This window comes from Suricata suricatta, chromosome 5, assembly GCF_006229205.1.
Source record: "Suricata suricatta isolate VVHF042 chromosome 5, meerkat_22Aug2017_6uvM2_HiC, whole genome shotgun sequence".
In the NCBI taxonomy this organism is placed as follows: Eukaryota; Metazoa; Chordata; class Mammalia; order Carnivora; family Herpestidae; genus Suricata; species Suricata suricatta.
Window position 1 is genome coordinate 129936239 of NC_043704.1, and position 18955 is coordinate 129955193.

Sequence of the window (18955 nt, forward strand, 5' to 3'; positions counted from 1 at the left end):
AAAAAGAAAAAAAAAAAAGAATGGGAGAGAGCATCTAGCATTTATCCTGCCTTTTCTATATGCACTGTACCACCAGATAACCAAATAAAATAAATGCAGATGAAATAGAACGTCTTTTTATAAAAAAGTATTTGAATTAAAAAAAATAAAAGTAAAATGATCGAATTAGGAAGCTAGCATATTGCAATCCCCAACGAACAGATAAAGGCATTAAGTATCAGTGTTTCGTGCTAAGATTATGAGAAGAGAGTTAGACACGTGCCTCATGAGGAAAGTGCACATTACCGCCCATAGCCTTGCCAAACGGACGGACACGGAGTCTGATCCAGTCTTGGACCCAGCTGCCAATCTGCAAGAAATACCAAGGAAAGGGGATAAAGTTTGAACCTCACCATGCATTTGCAATAATACAACCCATTCTATTGGAAAATCTATAGGTCTAATGACCAGGCTTCTTCAATAGGTTTGTTTTATGGAAATAAAAGGGACAGAAAAAGGAATTCTAGATTAAAAGAGACAGAAAGTCTATATCAATGTTTTAATTTTTTTAATTTACTTTTTTAGTAATCTCTACACCCAACATGGGGCTTGAACTCACAACCCTGAGATCAAGAGCTGCATGCTGTTCTGACTGAGCCAGTCAGGCACCTCAATATATCAGTGTTTTTAAATTAGGAAAACTAAACTATAATGCCTAGGGATGCCCATTGGGTGATAAAGCTTTTTTTTTCTTTTAAAGAAAGTGATAAGCATAAAAGCAATGTTAGTGGTTACTTGATCACTTATGGGTAGAGTTGCCAGATTTAGAAAAACGAAACAGGACACCCAGTTAAATTTGAATTTCAGATAAGCAGTAATTTTTAGCATGAGTATGTCCCAATATACTTGTTTATCCAAAGGTCAAGCTTAAGCTGGTGTCCTGTATTTTCTCTGGCAAAATCTTGATTTTATTCAAGATGGTAATGCAGCACTCTCCCAGCCTTCCTTGTAGCTGGGGACCAAAGCAATTTAAATGAAGTCAAGGGGCAGGGCTTTGGGGTGTTTCTTCTGGCCTGCAGCCTAGTGAAATTGGGTACTGGAGTTGCACTGTCTTGCAGTGAGCCCGTGCCTTGTACTGTGAACCTCACAAGTTCCCAGGAGGGTGAGCGGGGCTGGAGGTGGGTATTTCCCCTTCCTCCAGGTCAGTCAGGCTCTGATGAAACCTGAATCGGTCAGCTCGGTTCTCTTGAGGGCAGTTCCCCTGAAGAACTGGCTGCTCTCCCCTTCTCCCTGCCAGAAACAGGAGATTTTTCCCCCCAGGGTCACTGGGACAACCTGGTAGAGCTCTTGGAGGCAAAACTCACAAAAGTGTCCGTACCTTGCCCCACAAGCCTGAAGTTTTTAACTCTTAGACTTATCCCCGTCCTGAGCCTCCAAAATGTGTCCACTGCACTTGAAGTTTTCCTGTGCTACTACTGGCTCCCATGGAGGTTTCTGTGCTTCTCTGTGTCCACCTCTCTGTCTAATTTTAGAGGCAGCGGTTGGCCCCGTGACCTCAGTTCTCTGATATAATTAAGAAGAGTTGTTGGTTTTGAGATGGTTTAGGTTTTTACTTGTTAACAGAATGGCTCCTTCCAAGCTCCTTGTATACCAGACTGTAAGCCAGAAGCCCCAGCAGGTTGTCTTCCTGGAGGTTTTTCATTTATTAGAAAAACAGGGTAACATTAAAAAAAACATTTTAAATCCTCATAAGTTGACCTGCCATGTTTTCATTAACTCACATTCTTTTCCAGTCTTGTTCACGTGTGTACATGTTTTACTTAACTATTATCATTGTAAATATAGAAAGATTTTTATTACATGTTTATTTTAGCACATCTTAAATATAGTCCATCATCAGAGTCTTCAAAACTCTGCTTAATATTTGCTTAATATTCCACCTGGTTTATATACATTAATTTTCATACCTTTGTTCATACTGAATATTGTTTCCAGTTTTTACCTGTTGGAAGTTTTCTTCAACTTTCACTGGTTTCCACTTCTTGAATACCAAGCACTTTACATTTCTAACTTACAGATAACTTATTTACTCAAGGTTCTATAATGAGTAAATTGTAGCCAGGATTTGAACTCAGGTATGTTGAAACTCAAAAGCCCATATTCTTTACTTCCATAGTATGCTGTTATTTCAACTAACTTTTGTTTTGAATGACTTCCTAAGATAAAGTCCCAGAAGTAGACTGTAATTCATAATAGAAATTGTCAAAATTTTTCCCCCAGTAAGAAATTGCTATTCTTTATCACTTTACTAGTTTACCTTACTTCTTTTTCAAATTTAATACTTTGGAATAATACTAGTTAATGTTTATTTTGTATATAAGTACAATGTCTTCTTTTAAATTTTTACTTTATTTATTTGGGACGGGAGGGGCAGAAAGAGAATCTGAAGCAGGCTCTGGCTGTCAGCACAGAGTTTGACATTCAGCTGTATCTCCAAAGTCAAGAGTTGGACGCTTAACAGATCAAGCCACCCAGGCACCCCAAGTTCAGAGTCTTTCAAAGTGTTTATGATTGTTTTCTTCTCATTTAAATCTGTTCTTGTTCATTGCCTATTTATAACTCTTGTCTTGATGTTTATATTTTGCATGTAAATTTTAATTTGTCAGTCTGTTTCTTCTATTATTTAAAGTTCAAGTTTTAGAAAGTGGTTTCATCAAATATCTGGTATCAAATTCTAATTTATGCTAGTTTTCCTATCATTCAATAGATAATTCTTGATTTTGAGTTTAGTTTTGTATACGGCCTAACATGTCTAAACCTAATTCCAGGGGCACCTGGGTGGCTCAGTTGGTTAAATGCCTGACTCTTTATCTCAGCTCAGGTTGTGACCTCAGGGTCATAAGTTCAAGCCCCGTGTTGGGGCTACTTAAAAAAATAAATAAACTTAATACCAAATTGTTTGTAATTCAGTCATCCCAATGTCACTTATCCAATCAAATGCTTCCTCCCATTGTTTTGAGTTGCAATGACATAAAAAGTAAGTAGGATTTTGGACAAAATCAATTTGGGTTAAATCCGGGATCTGGGTCTTGATCCCCTTCAATTTCACGAGTACTCTCTTTCCGAATAAGAGCTAGACTGTCCCCTCTGTTTGGCCCCTCATGCTGAGGAATGTCACCCCAGCGCGTCATGGCAGAGTCAGAAAACTCCCCATCCAACTCCACACTTCCATCAAGTCCAGAGAGCCCTGAGCTTGGAGGACTTGGACCCTCATGCCAAGTAAAGCTGCAGGACGCAGGAGAGCAGCCCCATGTCCGCCTTCTAGAGGCTCTGGAGGGTGTAGGGCAAGGGTACTTGGGTTCGTAACCAGCGTGCAGGGGTGTCTCAGCTGGGACCTTTACCAGAGGGAAGAAGGCACACAAGTAACTACTGATCTGATCAAAACAGAAGCAAACAAAACTACTCAGGGCCTCCAGGAAGTGAGCCAAAGGTGGAGATCCTAACCATTTCTCTACAGCTCTACTCTCCCATGGATGGAGAAGACTACTGGCTTAGTGACTAGGCTGGAAAGTCCCTGTTGTTCTTGATTGTGTACTGCCCTCCAACTGAATGCCACTGAGCACCTGCCTATGCTGTGGGGTCACCTACATGTTCCCACCACATTTGTGTCAAGAGAATGCTCTATAGGCACTCAGAACTGACAGCATTTAGACCCGTTTGCCTGCTTTTTGCTGGTTCTCTCTTGGTATTTTACGGTTTTTGGTGCAATTGTAAATAGGATTGATTCCTTGATTTTTCTTTCTGTTGCCTCATTATTGGTGCACAGAAATACAACTGATTTCTGTGCACTGATTTTATATCCTGCAACTTTGCTGAATTCATGGATCAGTTCTGGCAGTTTTTGGGTGGAATCGTCTGGGTTTTCCATATAGATATCATGTCATCTGCGAAGAGTGGAAGTTTGACTTCCTCCTGGCCAATTTGGATGCCTTTTATTTCTTTGTGTTGTCTGAGTGCTGAGGCTAAGACTTCCAATACTACGTTGAATAAGAGTGGCAAGAGTGGACATTTCCATCATGTTCCTGACCTTAGGGTGTGCTCCTTCCTTTTTTGTTAGTCTCAGACCACAAAGTCTCTGGACCTCAGTTTAAGACTTATACCTTCAGGGGCACCCGGCTGGCTCAGTCGGTTAAGCCTCCGACTTCAGCTCAGGTCTTGATCTCATGTTTGTGGGTTTGAGCCCCGTGTCGGGCTCTGTGCCGACAGCCAGCTCAGAGCCTGGAACCTGTCTTCAGATTCTGTGTCTCCCTCTCTCTCTGCTCCTCCCTGCTCATGCTCTGAATCTGTCTCAAAAATAAATAAAACATTAACAAAAATTTTTTTAAAGACATATCTTCAGGAATTCAGTTTTGAACCCTAAGGATTTCTGATATGTTTTTGAGAAGGAAACTGATACATTTTTGCAGATCATAGATTTTTCAGATTATCTGTTTATTTATAAATATATAATTTCAATGTATAGATGTATTAACTATTTATATAAAAAATATTTATCTATTGGCCATGTTTTAGTTTTTTAAAGTCAGGAGCTTTAGGGGCACCTGGGTGGCTCAGTCGGTTAAGTGTCCAACTTCAGCTCAGGTCATGATCTCATGGTCCATGAGTTTGAGCCCCGCATCGGGCTCTGTGCTGACAGCTCAGAGCCTGCTTGGGCTTCTCTCTCTCTCTTCCCTTCTGTCTCTGTCTCTTTCTCTCTCTCAAAATAAATAAATAAACTTTAAAAAATCAGGAACTTAAACAAATGAAAACCAGTGACAACCTGGTTCTACAATGGTATTTTTGTTAAGGCTAAGGACAGGCACTGAATCCTTGAAATGCCATGGACATGAATTATTCGGGGGAACTTTTCCCCCGTAGTTTGAGTGTTACATACTTTGTTGTTCATTTTCATTAAATATGGTGGAAACACTTTGAAATCTGCCCAAATTCTATCAGCCCTATTGAGGAGGCACTCAGGAAATAAAGGTTCTGAATCCTGTCTCTGACTTGAGGGAAATATAGGAATCAGAATATATATTCCACGCGCCTTTAACTTCTAGCCCAGCAGTTTCCCAAGGGCGGCTGGCTGCCAGGAGCATCAGCCTCAGCATCGCCTAAGAATTTGTTAGAAAACGCACATTCTGGGGCCCTGTCCCACACTTGCTGGATCAAAACTTCTGGGCCCGGGCTCCAGGGATCTGTGTGGGCAAGCCTTCCAGGTGACTCTGCAGGGATGGTCACATCTGAGAACCACTGCTGTGGTCTGACCACCCAGACTCTCCCTTGGGGGTGCTACTTTGAATCTCCATTTCTGCTACAGCTCAGTTGAGTGCTACCCCGTGGTCTTTGAAGGTCTGACTGATAAACTGCCCCAGTTCTTCAACGTGTGCTAGGAGGGCTGGACCAGGAGTCAGGAGACTTGGTTTCCAGTCTGTTCTCACTACTAACTCGTGCTGAGTGCTCCCTCACCATGAAAATAGAGTTTTACCATTTCACTTCCACTGCTTTCTGCAATAGGAAGATAAAATGAAATAATGGATGGTTAAAATGATTTGAAAATTTTAGCCTGTCACATGTAACATGCAGTGTGGTGCTGATAGGAAATTTTGTTCCCCTAGAACCCATCACTCAGCTAGATTTCTCCCATCCATTGTGCTGCCTGTCACAGCGTGGCTGGGCTGCCTCACTCTGCACGTCCGGTCACATCCCGTGGAGGGCACCACTGTAAAGAGAGGGCCACACATTTAGGACTTGTGATATAGAAGATGTGTTAGGTCCTGGAAGCATAGCTAATAAAAAACAGCTTTCATGAAGCCCACATCTCAGAAAGTCAGATTTTTTCTGTTTTCCACTGTAAAGGAAATGAAGTGTTTGAAATGAAAAGGAGAAGGAAAGCAGGAAAAACATGATCCACTTACTGCGTAAGAATCACTTTGCTACTGTGCCACTGAAGAGCTCACCCACTTGGGCTAGTGATCCTCAGTTTGTCCGCATGGTGGCAGTAGCGAACCTGTAGATTGGATCTCTGCTGGGCTCTTGTTCACACAAGAAAATGAAAAAGAAAGCACCTTCTTAGATTAAACATGGGGGCATTTCAGGGAGAAGCTTTTATTTGTCTTAAATGATGAAGATAATTTCCCACTTGAGGAAAAGAGAGAGGACTTATAGGTAGGTTCAAGTGTCACGATCCTTTGATTGCTCATTTGGTGTCCTAAGGTAAACTACTATCTGTAGTCAATGGAACAGAAATAGGCCCTAATCAAAGGCCGGGTCCAAAGATACACTTCTGTATGTCACTCTTTCTTTTTTTTAAGATCATAGGTGGAATAAAAAAAAATGAAATCAGAACTTACCAGTTGAATTTAGAGGACTGGGTAATTTATTCACTGTTTTGAGTTCAGCCTTGAATCTTGACACCATCATCACTTGCCACTCTCAAGGGGTTATTTACACTTGACTTTCCTACTGAGACATCAGACATGTCATTGGCGGATAGGTTTGCAGGGAACTGTCCAAGCAAAGCCATCGTGGGGCGTCTTATTCCAGGGGCTAGTGACAGGCGAGCTCAGAGCGAGCATCAGCAGAGGGGAGACCCAGAAAACAGGCTGCTTTCTAGGAAATAAAAGGTCTCTTTGGGGATTTCTTTAAATTCAGATTATGTAAGTTAGGTGGAGATTGAACATTATTTCTCCTTCTGTAAAAAGATCCAGGCAAGGATGTTACAGACTTCATGAGAATAAAACGATTTGGAACTTTACAGTCGTTTTGGGGGGCTCTCTGCCAGATACACACACAAACCTCTAGGGCGCGGATTCCTTATTGGCTTAGCAAGGCCCTCCAGCTTTGTTCCACAGGATGTGACATTTCCTTTGCTGACTTCTCCTGCGCACTTTCCCAGTCATGGGACTGTTCTCCCTGACAAGGCATGACAGGATCTTTTATTAAAATGATCAATAGTTCTATATATAAATTTTTAAATGTATATACCTGCCTCTGAAATTATCTTATTAAGAGTACCTGAATAATAATCCTTTCATTTAATTGCAAAAGACACTATTGTACTAGTGTGGCCAGAAAGGAAATACGGTTAATTATCAAGATGAATCACTTAGCAGGGTGGAAAAAAAAGGTGGCGTGTGTAAAAATAACCAGTGAGTGACATGATACCAAATTTCCATAAAATAGCTTTCCATGTAATTCAGACTTTGATTTCTTTTTCTCACGGATCACAAGAAACTTCCTGACCAGGATTAGTGTCCGAGGAATATTTTTCATGATGAAATGAGATGCTGGGGCTTCTCTGGGGGCAGTTAAAAGGTCAGGATGCTTGCTCAGAAATGTCACTCCAGCAAAGCTCTCCCCACCCCATCAACGGTTTCCTGTCTACCAGATCATTCCCACTGGCACACTGTAAGGGCTCTGGCTTTTCCTCTGCATGAAGTGCGGAGGCATTGGAAGATTTTGAGCAGAGTGTCAGGACTGACTTAGGCTTTGACTGGATCTCATGGGCTGTTCTAGAAGGAGGAGAATGGAAGGGGACAGGGCAACTGCCTGGCAGTGTGAGACCAGGGGCTGGGCCTGTTCTTTCTCTCACTGACTTCATTTTTTGCTGCCTTCCTCTGCCCTGGGCTCCAGCCCACTGTTCTTGCTGTTTCTTGACCCCTCTCAGTGAGCTCCCACTCAGGCCTTCTGACCGAGCTGTCCCCTCTGCCTGGAGCACGTCCCCCCGCACCCACAGGGCCTCCGCCCTCACCTCTGGCAGGCCTCACCTCACTGAGACCTTTCCTGACCTACTATTTAAAATCGTCCCCTCTCCCGAGGCCAGGCCCTCCCTGCCCCCTTCCTGGTCTGTATTTCTCCCATGCACTTACTGCCATAAGACGTGCTAGGTATTTATTTGACTGTGGTCGGTCTCCCCATACATCCTGAGTGGGGGCTGCCTGCGGAAGGGCCAGGCTTGTTCCTTGCTGTACCCCTGCCCCCTCCCTGGCATCGGCTCACAGTCAGGTCTCTCTGATGTCCCAACCTAGCATCCTCCCCGCTCTGTTTCCTGGCGGTGAGATTCAGGGCACCCTGTGAGCCCGAGCCCCCACCTGAGGGTTGTGGTGGCAGAGTGGACAAAGCCGGGTGTGGAGGCACACTGTCACCCAGACGGGGTCTTCATGCCAGGCCTTCCTGCAGTTTTAGCTCGCCTGTCAAATGCCCTCCAATGGAGGGGTGTGTGTACCTTCTCAGACTGAGCACACACCTGTACTCACTGTTTACCGTCCGGGTCCTGGCCAGCCCTGGAGCTGATCTGTTGCTGAGTTTCCAAGAGCCCCAGGACTCCTTGTTCCCAGGGCACCCCCAGCCCACCTGTGCCTTTTGTGGTGAGCCAGCACCTGGCAACCGCCGGGAAGCAGATCTCCGTGCTGTCCTGCCCCATTAAAACTGCCCCCCTCTCCTACCCACCGTGCCCCCCGGAGTCCCTGCCTTGGGCTGTGCTGGTCTTCCTGAAACTTCTGTGTAGTGCCACAGAAACAGGGAAAGCCAGCATTTTTAAATTTGGTTAAACTGGCTGCTGTGTCACCTCACATCAGGACAGGCCAACGGTGGTGCCTATTTTTGTCATAATTACTCATTCTCTCCTACCTCATTACGCTTGCTTCTTCCAAGCATGAATACCTGGCTGAATCTGCCTAACCTCTTATTATCGACCCACCTTTGTTCACACACAAGTGATTGCCATTTACAGCTCTCCTGCCAAGCGCCCTTTGTAAATAATCTGAATTTTTATTTTCTCAACACAGAAAGAAATGCGCTATCTTATTGGCTCCACAGTATTGTTTTACTATTTTGCAAGTCCCGACACTTAAACAAATGTCCTCTATCCCCAAGTAAATTGGTGACACACAGCTCTTTGTTGAGAAGGGGGAGGCTGTGACCACCCCGCTGGGCCCCAGGAACTCCTGAGCCGGCCTCGCGGGGCACTGGTTCACACAGCTCTCCCCGCCCCCTGCCTCAGTTCCCCTGTTCTGAGTGAGGCCACCGCCCACTGCTCGACAAATACTGGGAATGTGTCCTTGAAGATGAACGTTTCTCCCACAAACCACTCCCCATTATCATCATTCTGAAACCAGAGGGAGTGGAAAAAAGATTTTGAGGCTGTTAAAATTATCCCTGGCCGGTCTTCAGAGGCAAAATTCAGATAGAAACCTTATCAATTATACTTTTGTTTCTACTCAAAAACTCATGACTGCTTACTCAAAGGCTCCTTGTTCTAATCTTAGAACATGGTTCCATGTCCCGGACGAATGGCAGCAAGTCCTGGGGTTCGGGGTCGGGAGGGGGTGTCACACAGCGACAGTGTGAGGGGGCCTGCGGGATGAGCCCCGCTCAGACTGAGCATTCCGAGTCCTTGTTCTGTTGCTGAAAATACTTACGGTTACTTTTGTTGCTGGAACTATTAAGAGAAAAATGAAAGGAAGTTTGCAGCCTGGAAAGTTTGGTTTTAAAATGCAAACACGGGAGTTATGAGTCAGACGTGGACAGGGCGTTGCCGTCTTTTTAAAAAGCAGCAGGATTCCTTGATTTGTCGTTGTTATCTTGATGTTTCATCTGGACTCTTGGGCAGCTGGGCAGCCCCAGCACATGGCCGCAGAGCTAGCGGCCTGGCCTTGGCACAGCCCCTGGCAAATCGGTGTGTCAGGCGAGGGACTTCGTGGGAGGCCGGGCTGGTTTTCAAGGCAGAACTGGAATATTCACTGTAACACAGTAACACATATCTATTAGAAATAAAAACTCCTTGTCTTGGGAAAAAAGGCACACAGAAGTGTCATGGTAAGTGACATAATTTACTTCTAATTGCTTATGGTAGGATCAAAGCCGAGTTTACGTCCTAGAAAATCCTAGTATATTTCCTAGAAAATTCTGGCTTATTTTCTAGACAGTTGCATTTTATCACTGCAAAAGGATTTTATTTCCAAACGATTATGCTTTTGAGCACGAGTTTTGGAATCGCAGAGACAGAGGTTGAGAAGGTGATGACGCGCAACAGCCATTCCCACATTCAAGGAGGAGAAACAAAGTGCTTTGATCAGGAGGCTTCCTTTTACGTATTCATAACGGAGAGTAGATACTGGCACTTAAGTAGAAGTCAGCAGCTTCTCTGCACCGAATAAAGAATGTCGTGCTAAGGACTTACCCTTTATAGTCATTACTGACCAAAGAAATGCAGGGAGAATTTTAATCCGTCAGACTGTAGCTCGGAGAGCCGAGCTGTATTATCGGGATCACAACAGGCAGAGCTGGTGTGGATGGTTGCCACGTTTGTGTGTATAGAGGGCAGGTGGTGGGAGGTGGAATATGTCACCAAATTATATAAAATAACCATAGCACTTATTCTTGCCTAAAACTTAGGTGTGTGGCTAGAAAGGGGAGAGGTGACGCACTGCCGTCTTGCTGAACGCCGGGTAAGAAAATCATGGCAAACACTGGGTCTGTTTTGGAAACGTTCTAAAACCAGACTAACACAGTGAGCCATTTTAAATGTAGCTTGCTACGTGTTTGGAGAGAAACACACACCCTTTTATTAGGAACATGAAACAAATCCTTGAGCTGCAGTATCACAGCGGGTAGGTTTAATTGCGGAGATTAATAAATCACAGCTGCAAAAGTTACATTCTTGGCAGGATTCTTTATTCAGCTGTTTTCCCCTTGCCTCCTTACGTGCCAGATTTATGGTCTGCATTATGTCTGGAGCCAGCAGCCCGCTTGCTCTTTTCCTCGTCGGCTGCTACGCGGCTGCCCTGGGCGTCCACGGCGAGGAGAGACGCGTGGCCCGTCACGCTGAGGCTGCACACTACATGGCTGCTGTGTACGAGCACCAGTCCATCTTGACTCCCAACCCTCTAGCACTCACGAGCCGCAAGCAGGCCTTGGAACTCATGAACCAGAACCTCGACATCTATGAACAGCAAGTGATGATCGCAGCCCAAAAGGCAAGAAACACTCCTGGGTCCGGTCCTCGCAGCTAGTCTAGCAGAACAGGGCAGATTGCTCTCTGGCTCTCAGCCAGTGGTTCCGGCAGCCCCTCTGGAAAGAGTCCAGCTGCCAAAGCGGAGCGGAAGTAGTCAGGTGGCTGAGCTCTCGCTGCTCAGTGGCCCACGGACCAGCGGCATCAGCAGCCCTCTGGAGCCTGTGACAACTGCATGTGGGGTTCACTCTGGACCTGCTCAATCAGTCAACATCATAGCGAGACGCCCAGGTGCTACCTTTCCCCTCATGTCTGAAGCCCGGAGCTCAGTCCCTGGTTCTCAAATGGGGCCGTGCAGAGGGAGAGCTCGGCCAGTCATAAACAAAGTGGGTGCCTGGGTCCCACACCCTCAGAGGCGGATGGGGTGTGGACTGAGCACTGGGAGTTTTTAAGGCTCCCCAGTGGATTCTAATGTGCAGAAAAATCTGGAGACTACCAGGCATGAGGGTCTCTCCTGCTCTCTGAGGCATTCAAAATAGTAAGCAGCCACAGAGCTGCTGTTTGCCACCTTCAGTTTATTTGGGGCTCATTTCTGGTCTCTGTTCCAGACCATGAACAGTCTGAGACCTCAGTCCAGACAGAACTGAGACGGACAAAGGGAGGTCCTTGCCAGCCTTTGTGAAGGCTTCCTGCTTGGCCTGCATTGCCCACCCCTACCAGGAAGGGTGGGGCAGAGGGGCAGTGTCCATGCCAGATGTGACTGTCACAAAATGCTCTGCTGGGAAACACATAACCAAAGGGAAATTTGGACTTTGTCCTGGTTTGTGGTGACTGAGCCCTGTTGTGTGAGGAAGCCCTGGTCTGCCTTGACAGGAGGTTCACTCCATGTGAGCAAACCTTCAGGGGGCCAAACAGCTGAGGCCAACAGATCCTGCTCCCAACAGTCCTCGTCTCTGTTCAGGGTGCTCGGGATTGCCTGGGCAGCCACTAGCTCTTGCTAGGTTTTTAAAATGCTACCTCATTATGCGTGTATATGTATGTATATATATATATATATATATATCACACATATGTACATATATATACACATATATATATACACACACACACATACACATAAAATTATAGGCTATCTTTTAGAAATCTACACATATAGAAGGGCACCTGGGTGGCTCAGTAGGTTAAGCATCCGACTTCGGCTCAGGTCATGATCTCAAGGTTCATTGAGTTCCAGCCCTGCATTGGGCTCTGTGCTGACAGCTCAGAGCCAGGAGCCTGTTTCTCATTCTGCATCTCCCTCTCTCTCTGTCCCTTCCCTGCTCACTCTCTATGTCTCTTTCTCTAAAAAATAAACATTAAACAATTAAAAAACAATATACATATATGTAAAGCTAATATTGGAAGAGAGCTTAAAGCCCTGGTCCACTCCTTCTGATTGGTGACGTTCCTCTCTTGTTCTAAGCCCCACATCCAGTCTCTCCTTGAACACCTATGGCCCAGAACGTGCTGTCTGAGAGAGCAAGCTTCTGGAAAGGTCTTCGTTTCCTCCTGGCAATTGTCACCAATTCTGTCCTCTGAGCTAAATAGAACCGACCAAGGGCCTGACCACGGCGGGCTGTCTTCCCCAGGAGGACAGCCGCCATGCCCCATCCCCACTCCCAAACCCGGCATCTATTCTCTAGGCTGTATGTCCCTTCTACAAAGACTTCCCAGATTATCTCTATGGCCAGAGCTGAAGCAAGTTCTCCCTATTCAGCCTGACGAGGGCAGGGTGGAGGAGATGTAGCACCATTCTGGTTCGAGACGTTGTCCCCAGAACAGTGTTGGCAGCCACATTTCACTGTGGATTCATCAGGCATCTGCTGCCAACTCACACTCCACTTCCCGCACACACACACCGTGCCACCCTTGCCATCTAGTACTTACAAGGTTAACTTCTTTAACCTGAACACATGACTTCACATTTATGCTGTTAAATCTCATCATTCCAGCCTGTTGGGCTATTTGGGGATCTTTACTGACATCCTGCATATCAGTTACCTTCACGTCATCCACACATTTGATACACACCTCATTTATGTTTACGCTGAGGTCAGTGTAAAAAAATCCCAGGCTGTGCCCTGAGACCTCCTGATGACATAGGTCCACTCAAGACCATTCTGTGCACAGAGGCATTTGCTTGCATGGTGCTGAGATATGAGCCACCCCTTGCTTTTCCATCCTGTCTGCAAGACCATTTTCAGGTGTTGGGCAGATGCCATGCCGAACCCCAGGGACCGTGACTGTGGTAGTCCCCTGCCTTCCAAGAGCCTGCCCCCAAAGGAAACATTTAAACATGTTTTTGTTGAGCCCATGCAGCCTGCAAGCCATCATTCCTTCTGTGTCTGTGGTCCAAGAGCACAGACTCTTGATCTGACCAGTTTTTAGTGCTTACAGATCTCTGTCGGCTTCCCTGCATGGTTATATGCGTTCAAGCAACTTCTAACACAAGTCAACGCCAAGCATGTGTCAGAGTTTTAGATCAAACTTGCTGGAAGGCAAGGGATCCTGAACTAGCCAACTGAAGTATTTCTCTCTTGGTAGAGATATTTATAGGGAAGAAAAGGAGTCCAATAGAAACATATTAGGTTGGTCCATCAAGTAGGTTTGCAATCTTAATTCCGCAGGAGTTCTTGACCTCATTGACATCTCTCTGAAAACTGCTCATTTATCAGGGATGCTAACTGCTCTCTAGATGGATTAGTAATCACACTAGATTCGGCATTCTGCCCTGGCTCAGGTTTTTTTTCCTCTTCTTATTCCTGGAAAATATATATTCAGGAAATGCAATTTAACTTCAGTATTAATCTAATATTCAGTAATAATCTAATACATAACATAAATGGTATTGTCCTTAGGAAACCTTTCAATATTCTCGAAGCTTTGTTTTTAATAAAGGAAAACATTTGTCCAAATATAATTTTCAAAAGGTTAAAAACATGACTCTTGGGGCTCATGGATGGCTCAGTTGTTTGGGCATCTGACTTCGGCTCAGGTTATGATCTTACCATTTGTGGGTTCAAGCCCTGCATTGGACTCCGTGCTGACAGCTCAGAGCCTGGAGCCTGCTTTGGATTCTGTCTCTCTCTCTCTCTCTCTCTCTCTCTCTCTCTCTGCCCCTTCCCTGCTTGCATTCTGTGCCTCTCACTCTCAAAAATAAATAAAAACATAAAAAATTTTTTTAAACATGACTCTTACACAAATGTAGAATGAACATGTGCCAAACCTGTTACCTAACTCACTGATTAATGAAGAAATCAGTCAGATGGTAAAGCTGGTTCAAAAGAGCATTTGAGGAACAGATGTCAGTCAAATGAATGTTGAAATGAATTTGCTCACGGATACAACGTCCTACAGAGCAATACAATTGCAGTTTGCAGTGATCTAATATTAAATAAGAAGCTAAACAGGAGCACATTCACTAAATAATCCTTGAGTAAGCCTGTTAAACAGTACCCTACTATATGTTAGAAAGACAAACATTCTTCATCTTGCTTTATTTCCAAGTTTGCAATAATTTTGCTTTACAGTGTGCTATATGGAGACCAATCTTAACACTCTATGGGAAGGTGCATACATCGGTATAATCTTTCTGGAAAGCTATTTGGCAATGTAAAGAACTGAAAACTCTTCAGATCTGGAGCATTTTCACAAGACTTCATTCTAAACAAATCATCAGACACCCAAACACTTACGTACAGTACTAAGTGTTTTGAACACCCTGTATGCAGATGGTCACCAAAAGTTGGGGACAACCCAGATGTCCACTGATAAAGGATGACTTAAGGTGTCCGCCTAAATATAATGTGGCCATTGCAAATGACATTTTTGAAGGTATCTTTGTAGTCTTGATGCTCTATGTAATGAATAAAGTCAAGATGGAAAACTATTTATTTATGTATTTATTTATCTAAATTCTTTTTAAAAAGTAGGCTCCATGCTCAGTAGAGCCCAATGTGGGGCCTGAACTCATGACCCTGAGCTGAGATCAATCACGAGTCTGATGCTTTACCAACTGAGCCACCTAGGTTTCCCTGGAAGACCATATGTTTATCATTATCTCAATTATACACACACACACAGAGACAAAATGAAAATAGCCAAAATATTAACCAAACCAATATGATCTGTTCTCCAAGTTTTCTATCATTAAACTTCCAGAGTTTTAGCCAGAAAAAAAATATTATAAAGAGTTTGCAGTGCATTCCAGAAATAAGTGACTCAAATTGCCTCTTATTTTAGATTATTCATACCTTCTCTGCCTTCCTCCTCCACCTTTCACTCTGGGGCAATGTTCCAGGCTTGACATTTTTAAGCTGTGTAAGTGGAGAACCAGCAGGAGAATGAGGTCCTGATGCTGAGAGCTGAGGGCACCCTGTTTGTTTAGATTTCATTTGATTAATGCAGACATAACGGGGAGCCCCAGGCTATCACAGTCAGGGAACCAAGGGTGTCTCCAGGTGTGGGACAAAGCCTGTGGGGTGGTTAGAATTGTGAAGGAGGGCCTCCTAATTCCCAGCTGGAGGACTGCAAGTTAGTGAAAGTCCTTATTTCTATGTGAAATCAACACACTTGCATTTTACCCACCAGCCAAGAGGGTCCCAAACTTGGCTGCACATTAGAATCACCTGGGGGCCTTTCAGCAAATCCTGTGGCCAGACCCAGTCATTGAAGCAGACTTTTTAAGAGCTCCCCATCTGATTTAGATGCACAATGAGTGGAAACCCCTGGACTGGAGACACCCTATCTGTTAATAAGCCCAGTATTCAAGGCCTCTGTACTGTGCCCCATACCCCATTGTACCACCAAGGAACCCCAAACCTCTCCTGATTGTCTGCTTGGCAAATTCCTGCTTTCTGCTCCAGTCCCTCTCTTTCCCTCCTTCTGTAACATGACCACAGTTGTTGTTTCTAAATCCATTTGTCTTTGTTACCTCACAATGAGGCCAAGTGAAACAGCTTCCCTAAGACTAAGATGCCTGATGAGAGTCCAGCCACCATCTTGGAACTCTGGTTCCTGGCACAGAACTACTTGATGGTTGTCCAACGAGTGAACAAAAGAATGAACACGTGAAAGAAAGGGTGTTTCCTGTTATAACATACCATACTTTGATGTGTTTGACTTACAGGGTGTACAGATTATAGTGTTTCCAGAAGATGGCATTCATGGATTCAACTTTACAAGAACATCTATTTACCCATTTTTGGACTTCATGCCGTCCCCCCAGTTGGTCAGGTGGAATCCTTGCCTGGAGCCCCACCGATTCAATGATACAGAGGTAAGGGAGGATCCCAGCCTGCCTCCTCAGTAGGCTGAAGGCGTGCAGAGATGAAACAAGCCAGGGGCCAAAAGCCAAGACCTATCAAATGAGACTGAAAGGAGACCTTAGGATCCTAAAAACGAAACCCATGTTCCCCAAACTCCCTGTGCCACATATTCAGTTAAAAAATGTCTGGTATTATGGGGCATTTACTCATCTCTGAATTGTTCTATTTCTTAATTACATAAGACATACATGGATATATGCTTAGAAACAAACGAATCAGAAAGTTGATCTTCACACATGCCGCCCATCACCCTCCTTGTCCTCCTAGAGAAACTGCTATGAACAGTTTGATCTGCATCCAACTATATTCTTTTCTATTCACTTTATTGTTATGGACATCCTCTTTATTAGCATGCTCTATGCTTTTGTAAAACCCTTGCTATAATGTTTCAATGAATATCCTTGTACACATATCATCATGGGTATGTCCAAGTTTTTCTGTAAGGTAAGAACGCTAGAAATGGAATTTCTCAGCTAAAGTTATATCCACAATTATTTTAGAGAGTACCAAATTTTCTTTTTAAAAGATCTTTATTTCACTTTACATCCCTCATAATAGTCTTGAGTGCCTGTTTCCCCCACCTTTGGTCAATGCAAGGTGGAATAATATTCTGAATTTTTGCCAATCTTATGAAGGTGCAAAATGATATCTCATTACTTTACTTTGGATTTCCTCATCCAAATACTGATACTGAGAAGATACTCAGATGTCCACTGGCCATTTGTATTTGTTCTATGAATCACCTATTCATATCCTGTGAACTTTTTCAGTACTGTTTTTTTTTTTTTTTTTACTGATTTATGATAGCTGTTTACATATTATAGACACAATACAGGTACTTTTCTATTTTAATATTATACAGCAAATGGCAGGATTTTAAAAATTCATTTATTTAGACCTGTTTTTTTCTTTAGGTCCTCCAGCGCCTGAGTTGTATGGCCATCAAGGGAAATATGTTCCTGGTGGCCAATCTTGGGACCAAGCAGCCTTGTCGTAACAATGACCCGGGGTGCCCAAATGAAGGAAGATACCAGTTTAACACGAATGTCGTGTTCAGCAATAACGGAACGCTTGTTGACCGCTATCGCAAACACAATCTCTACTTTGAGGCAGCTTTTGATGCCCCTCTCAAAGTGGATCACATCATCTTTGATACCCCTTTTGCTGGCAAATTTGGCATCTTCACCTGCTTTGATATCTTGTTCTTCGACCCTGCCATTCGACTCCTCAAAGACTCTGAGGTGAAGCACGTTGTGTATCCGACTGCCTGGATGAACCAGCTCCCACTCTTGGCAGCCATTCAGATTCAGAGAGCTTTTGCCACTGCCTTTGGGATCAACTTGCTGGCTGCTAACATCCATCAGCCATCTCTGGGGATGACTGGAAGTGGCATACACAGCCCTCTGAAGTCCTTTTGGCACCATGACATGGAAAATGCCACTGGTCATCTTATAATTGCACAAGTAGCCAAAAATCCACTGGGTCTCATTGGCACTGAGAATGCCACCGGTAAAATGAACCCATCTCACAGTAGGTTTTTAGAAATCTTAGCAGGGGATCCATACTGTGAAAAGGATGCTCAGGAAGTCCACTGTGACAGAGCCACCAAGTGGAACATGAACACTCCTCCTCCGTTTCACTCTGAGATGATGTATGACAATTTCACCCTGGTCCCTGTGTGGGGAAAGGAAGGCTACCTCCGCGTCTGTGCAAATGGCCTCTGCTGTTATTTACTTTACCAGCGGCCCACCTTGTCCAAAGAGCTGTATGCCCTGGGAGTCTTTGATGGTCTTCACACCGTGCACGGCACTTACTATGTTCAAGTTTGTGCCCTGGTCAAGTGTGGGGGTCTTGGTTTTGACACCTGTGGGCAGGAGATCACAGAGGCCACAGGGATATTTGAGTTTCACCTATGGGGGAACTTCAGTACTTCCTATATCTTTCCTCTGCTTCTTACCTCAGGGATGTCCCTGGAAACCCCGGAGCAGCTTGGCTGGGAGAATGACTACTTCTTCCTGAGCAAGAGTGGACTGTCCTCTGGCCTGGTGACAGCAGCTCTCTACGGACGGCTGTACGAGAGGGACTAGGGCAGTTTGGAGTGGGCAGCCTGGCACGTGCCCAGGCTGAGCTCACGAGCACGGGGACCACCTCTCTGCCCCACAGCCCATTATGGGAGCTGTGGGATGAAGTAGGAGAGGCAGCTTCTCCCAGTGTCTCTTCCTCTTTGACGTGAATTACCAAGTCTTCTCTGGTATTCCCTGCTCACATTGATCTTTTTCAAGCCACATCTTCCTCCAGCAAACCTCTCATTTTACAATTGGTTTTAAGAATTAAAATAAAAATGTCAGTTTATATTCTACACATCCACAAAACAGTGGGTTTTGTGTGTGTTTTCCTTGTTCTTATTTTTGATTAAGTGAGACCCAGGACATACAAGTATCTCACAAGCCTCACTTTCCAAGGTAAGAAACAAACTCTCAGAGCAAAAGCTGTTTTAGAAATGGCTGCGTGGGTCCTTTCCGTTCTGGATGAACAGAATTCTATTCAGATGAAATGGTAATGCCAGAGCCACCAGCAACATCAGAAATGTGGATCTTGAAGCAGCTTTTAAAAATAG

At 44.5% G+C, this 18955-nt stretch overlaps 1 protein-coding gene and 1 long non-coding RNA gene across 3 annotated transcripts in view; one reads left to right on the plus strand and one right to left on the minus strand.

The window, feature by feature from the left end:
- BTD (biotinidase) overlaps positions 1-18710 on the plus strand; it is a 24212-nt gene extending 5502 nt beyond the window's left edge. Inside the window, exons 2-4 of the mRNA XM_029940322.1 lie at positions 10733-10997; positions 16140-16289; positions 17253-18710. Coding sequence (XP_029796182.1) covers positions 10733-10997; positions 16140-16289; positions 17253-18425 — 1588 coding nt within the window. The 3' untranslated portion in view covers positions 18426-18710. The remainder of the gene's footprint in view (positions 1-10732; positions 10998-16139; positions 16290-17252) is intronic.
- Positions 9448-15884, minus strand: LOC115292302. Of its 2 annotated transcripts, none has more exons than XR_003908912.1 (3): positions 15833-15884; positions 15265-15386; positions 9448-9761 (listed from the first exon to the last, which is right to left on the minus strand). It is a non-coding gene; the product is annotated as an uncharacterized LOC115292302 (long non-coding RNA). The 2 variants fall into 2 exon arrangements; XR_003908913.1 differs by having other exon boundaries at positions 15599-15875.
- Positions 18711-18955: the final 245 nt, after the last annotated feature.